Below are 5,810 nucleotides of genomic sequence, written 5' to 3'. Positions count from 1 at the left end.
GAGATGTGGATACTGCAACAACATTTGAGGATTCTGGAGGAAGAAGTTTGGGGAACCAACCCACCATTCCGGAGGTGCCAGGCTCCTTCTCAGGAGAGGAGGAGAGGGAGGCTGGCCATTTGCCCGAGTCTCAGCTGGTGATGGCAAACCTGCCTGCGACTCTGGAGAGGCCGGACTCCTCTGGAGAGAAGGAAGAGGCTGGTCCCAGGCTCCAGGCCCGCCCAGTGGAGACTCAGAAAATGAAGCGACAGTGGCCCATGACCCCAAGGGGTAAGGCTGCTGGACAACCACAAGGACAGAATTTACTACGGGGGAACTGGGGACTTGGGCAAAAATTCCACCAGAAACCAGGGAGCCCTTAACATCCTGGCTGTTACATTTGTGGGACCTGGGGGTGGATGGGATTATTTGCACAGCACAAGAGATGGAGAGACTGGCCTCCGTGACTTTACACCCACCCTTGAGACAGAGACTGCACAACAGCCGGTGGTATGGCCAGGTGACACACCCTGCTGGAATGGATAATGGCCGCCATACGGACAGTACGGGCTGATGCAGGAGACGTGCTGGGGACAGTGAGCAGATGGCAGATGTACACCGAGCTGGTACAGGTACTTCGAGAATTGGGGATGCGACAGGCCATGTTCAATGTGAATACCCGTGGTCCTGACAACAGTGTTTCACAGCAGGGATGAGAGACTTGATATTAAAGAGTGCCCCCTCATCCTCATTTGGATCCCTCCTGGCAGTTCTAGCACCCTATGTGGGACATCAGATGCACGACGTCACAACAATGATAGCCAGCTTGAGTGAAGTGAGAGCCGGTGTTCTTAGACTCAGAAAGGAATACGGGTAGTTGTTGAACAATCAAAAGGATGCTGAGGAGAGCGAGGAAGCCTCTTGGCATCACAGAACCTGTTAAAGTTACCCGTAACCGAATGTGGAGAGATTTAGTGAGAGCAGGTGTAGATCGCACAAAAATACATGCAAAGCCCAATGCGTATTTGTAGGAATTATAGCAGCAGCTGCAAGAAGCCCAGAGGTTCATGCATGGAGAAGGACTGAGGCTCAGGGGAAGCCTGGAAGCTCCAGGCCTCGCGTGTGCCCTGTACCTGGAAGACCACTTGCTGCCAACCCAGCCTGGGTGATGGCCTGATCACTTTTGAATAGTGTGAGGGCCAAGGACCCTGTCCACAGGGGATGGCGGGGACCGGAGGCCACATGTGGAGCTTGCCATCCACTGGTACCTGACTAACATGCAAAGAGTATGGCTTTGTAGGCACAGGAGCAGAATGTACTCTGCTCTATGGAATCCAGGAAGATTTCAAGGGTCTGCTTGTTACATTGATGGCTATGGAGGCCAGAGTGTCAAGGTGACAGCAGTGAGACTATTCCTGGGGGTTGGGCGATGACCCCCGAAGGAGTATAAAGTATATGTATCGCCCATCCCGGAGTACGACCTGAGGGTGGATGTACGTCGGGGCTTGTGGCTGGAGACCACAGCCAGAGAGTTTCACCTTAGAGTGCATGTGGTAAAGGCAGTGGTGCGAGGACACACTAAGCATCCGCCCCTACAACTGCCAGTCCCTAGGCGAGTGACTCATACCAAGCAATATTGGTTGCCCAGAGGCCACAAGGAAATTACGGGCACAATATCAGAATTGGAGAAAGCGGGCATTGTGGGTACTGCCCACAGCCCCGACAATTCACTGGTGTGGCCAGTGAAGAAGCCTGATGGCTCTTGGCGCATGACAGTAGATTATCATGAGTTGAGTAAGGTAGTTACCCCCTTGCATGCTGCAGTGCCTTCAGTGGCAGACTTGATGGATGGACTGAGCCCAACCTAGGCAATGTATAATTTTGTAGCCGATCTGGCAATGTGTTGTTGTTTTTTTTTTTCCATAGATATAGCTCCAGAGAGTCAGGACCAATTTACTTTCTCCTGGAAGGCCGGCAATGGACGTTTACTGTGCTGCCACAGGGATACCTGCACACCCTACTCTGTGCCACGGGCTGGTGGCAGCAGATCTGGCCCGGGAAAGGCCGTCTTCTGGGCGTTTGTATAATTACATTGATGACATTTTATTGACTAGTGACTCTCTTGCAGATTTGGAAAAGGCAGTACCTCTCCTATTGACACACCTGAAAACATGTGGCTGGGCAATCAACGAAAGCAACTGCAGGGGCCTGGACTGTCAGTTAAGTTCTTGGGGTTGCTTGGTCGGGTAAGACAAAGGTTATCCCTGATGCTGTCATAGATAAAGTACAAGCTTACCCCGCTGCAAACATAGTGAAGCAGCTGCAAGCCTTTCTGGGCCTACTGGGTTACTGGAGGGCATTTATACCTCACATGGCCCAGCTCCTACGACCTTTGTATGTATTGATACGTAAGGGGGCCAGGTGGGATTGGTCAGCTGAGGCAGACACAGCATTGGCCATGGCCAAATGGACTATAAAGACAGCTCAGGCTTTGCACGGCTTTGACCCAGTCCCACCATGTGTGCTAGATGTGCATGTTACTCAGGAAGGGTTCGGGAGGGTCTCTGGCAGAAATCAGAGAGGCTATGACAGCCAATTGGGTTCTGGTCTCAACCCTGGAACAGGGCTGAGATTAGGTATTCCTCAACTGAAAAACAGCTAGCTGCAGTATACGCAGCCTTACTAACTATTGGCAGATTGACATCATTGGACCACTACCTCGCTACAATGGACAACAGTACTCGGTCACCTGAGGGGACACTGCTACCGGGTTATTGGCAGCTTAACCTGCTCCACATGCGGACCAAGAGGCTGTTTTGGCGGCACTGGCACACCTTTGTGCTGCATATGGACGTCTGCTGGTAGTGGAGAGCGACCAAGGGACTCATTTTATAAGAGCCCGGGTGCAGCAATGGCCAAGGACATGGGTGTTGAATGAACGTTTCATACTCCCTATAGTCCCAAAGCTGCAGGGATCACATAGTGTTATAACGGCCTGCTAAAGCAAGGGCTGAGAGCTAATGCCCCCACTCTGACGCTGGCCTGGTGGAGCCGATGTCTGTGGGACGTGCTATGAACACTAAATGAGAGGAGTAGGAGAGGCTGCCTGGCTCCAGTGGAGGTGTTGCTGCACGGTGCCGCTACTCCCATTCAATTGCAGATACAAACTTTGGATATTTTGTTAAAGCTGGATTTAGACAGCAAGGCAACCTTTTTATTGCCAGCCCCAACTGGAGTGGACCCAGGGCAGACTATGGACTGGGAATGGCCCTGGACTGTGAAGGCTTCCCATGTATGCTGGGTGGCTCTGATATTCCCTGGGGTCGTGGCCTGGAGGCCAATTTACAAATAACACCATGGGTGACTGCACAGTGGCTGCCATGGGTGCGTGTTACCCACCCTGGGTGGCAGACCACAAGGCATTCCTAAAGGGGATATTTCTGATGACTCTGTGAACTATTATGAGCTTGCCACTCTTGCTGCATGTAGAACCTCTGATGCCTCTTCGCTGGCAAAGCGAGCGTGGTACTCACGACCTGGAAGGCCACTGATGCCTGCTACTTATCTTTGGACACAAAATGTGTGTATATTGCCAGATGGGAGGGATCTACCATTGCTGGTACCAATAACTTCTTTGTTTTTCCGCTCCTAGGAGAATTGAACTTAGTTATATTGTGATGTATACTGTTTGCTTTTGTGGGCCATGGCTGCAGTATTTATGTTTGTTAAAGAAAACTTGTATAATATTGTATATAGACTGTGTGGCGGAAAATCCTGAGGGGTTGATTATGGGTGAAAATCTTCAGGCTTTTCTGCCTCCCACTGCGCATGCGCCCTTGGCCAAACTGTGTGGGTTGGTTGTGCTACACCCATGTTAAAGGTTGTAAGGTCCCAGCCAAGTTGGTCTGTGTAATGAGTGGTGATAAAAGCCAAGGGCCTAGGCTTGGTTCTGCTGGGATAAAATGTTGTTCTACTGCCATGAGCCCAGAAGAATTAAGAATGACATGTTGCTCAACAGCTGTTAGGCCAGAGCAATTGCAATTTAAGTAGGTAAAAGTAAATCAAGCTTTGTATATTTGTTCCTATGGGGGCAAATTATTCTCTAGATTCTCCCTTTTTGTTTTTTTTAAAAGTTGTGATTTAAGGCTTTATTGTTTTTGAGTAACTGTCCTCGTTTTTTTAATAATTGACTGGCTTAACAATTGCCTGTTTTATGTCCCGAAGGAGGCAGATAACCATACATCCCTGCTTTTATGACGAGTTTTAGTTGTTCTTTTAAGCAAAAACTGTAATATTTTAAATTTTTTATATTAGGGAAGTTGTCATACGATTAACAAACTTACAAATTTCTATAAAATACTTAATGACTTAGAGTCAAGGATGTTAAGGATAGAGCTATAAATATTTTTTTTCTTTGACAATGCTCAGCAATGCTCAGCTGATAGGATAAGATTTTTTTTTTTTTTGTAACCTGAGGGTAAAAAGCACCATGATTTTAGATTATTTAAACAGTAGTTAATTTGTCACAGGAAACTAGTGAAAACAGTTTTAGAATATCTGAATTTTTATATGTAAAAAGGACTAAAGTTTGGTGTCACACAGGTACACTGCTAATATTTAAGTTAACTAAAATATTTTTATAGCAAGTCATTTGAACCTGTAAATTTTTTGGATGAGTTTGAAACATGTTTAATATAAATGTTGATATTTTCAAAGCATTATTTCTACAAGAATTTAGGAAAATGAATTTCAAACAATCTTTAAAACATGACAAACAGTGGTATTTTTGAAAAACATAAACAAAAAAGTAAGAAGTCACAATAACATGTATTATATAATTACTTTCAAAATTAGATGTACAAAATAATAGTCATCTTTAAAAGTCCCCTCCCACACACACAAATTGGGAATGAAATATTTAATTATGACCAACTTCGCAGCAAATCCACAAAAGACAAATGTCTCCTAACAATAAAAAGATGATGACAAGATTACACAAAAACTTAAGGACACTGAGGCTTAACTGACAATCTCAATTTACATGATTTTGAAATAAAATGATTTAAATTTTATTTCTTTATTAAATTGTCTTTGCTTTATTGCTTTACATATAGCTACAATGTAAATCTAGATGTTTAAAACACAAGATTAAAAGTCTTATTTTTTTATTTATTTTATTTATTTATTTTTATTAGTTTTTATTATTTTTCTTAAACAGTTTTTATATGTGAGAAATATAGTCAAATCATTCCACAAAATATTTTTTGTTTTTTTTTTACAATATAAGACTTAAATTTATTTGTTTAAAACACTATAAATGCAAAAGCCTTCCATGTCATTTAGAAAGACACTAAATACATAAAGGCAAGAGGAGGGAAAAATTAATAAAAGTTTTAATTGTGCCTACTGTCCCTCTAAGATTTTGGGCTTTTCTTTTTTTCTAACTTGGTATAGTTTTTTTTTTTTTTTAAATAATAAATTTTATTTTTATATTCCCCATACAATTGCAGCCCCCCCATTCTGACCCAATACCTCCCCTCCCGCCCCTCACCCCCAAAAAGTGTCTCTGGTTCATAGTTTTTTGTTGATTTTGATTTTCACTTTCTTATAGTTATTCTTTTCCTGGTCCCTTATTTAAGTTTTCTAGATTCCTGCTATGATGAGACCATCCGGTATTTTTCTTTTTCTTTTTGGCTATTTCGCTGAGCATGATCCTTCCAGCCCATCCATGTTGCTGCAAATTGCATGTGTTTATCTTTTTGAATGCTGAGTAATATTCCATGGTATATATGTACCACATCTTCTTGATCCAGTCATCTATTTTCCACAAA

The 5,810-nt window shown here is 44.1% G+C and overlaps 1 protein-coding gene across 1 annotated transcript in view; it reads left to right on the top strand.

Moving 5' to 3' along the window:
* Window positions 1-524: 524 nt before the first annotated feature.
* The window catches only part of LOC119251109 (E3 ubiquitin-protein ligase TRIM31-like), a 14,181-nt gene continuing 8,895 nt past the window's right edge, over window positions 525-5,810 (top strand). Inside the window, exon 1 of the mRNA XM_037518598.1 lies at window positions 525-663. Coding sequence (XP_037374495.1) covers window positions 525-663 — 139 coding nt within the window. The remainder of the gene's footprint in view (window positions 664-5,810) is intronic.

The sequence above is a fragment of the Talpa occidentalis genome, unplaced genomic scaffold, assembly GCF_014898055.3.
Source record: "Talpa occidentalis isolate TD23 unplaced genomic scaffold, MPIMG_talOcc4v2.1 talOcc4.2, whole genome shotgun sequence".
NCBI lineage: Eukaryota > Metazoa > Chordata > Mammalia > Eulipotyphla > Talpidae > Talpa > Talpa occidentalis.
This window is presented reverse-complemented; position numbering and strand designations above follow the sequence as displayed.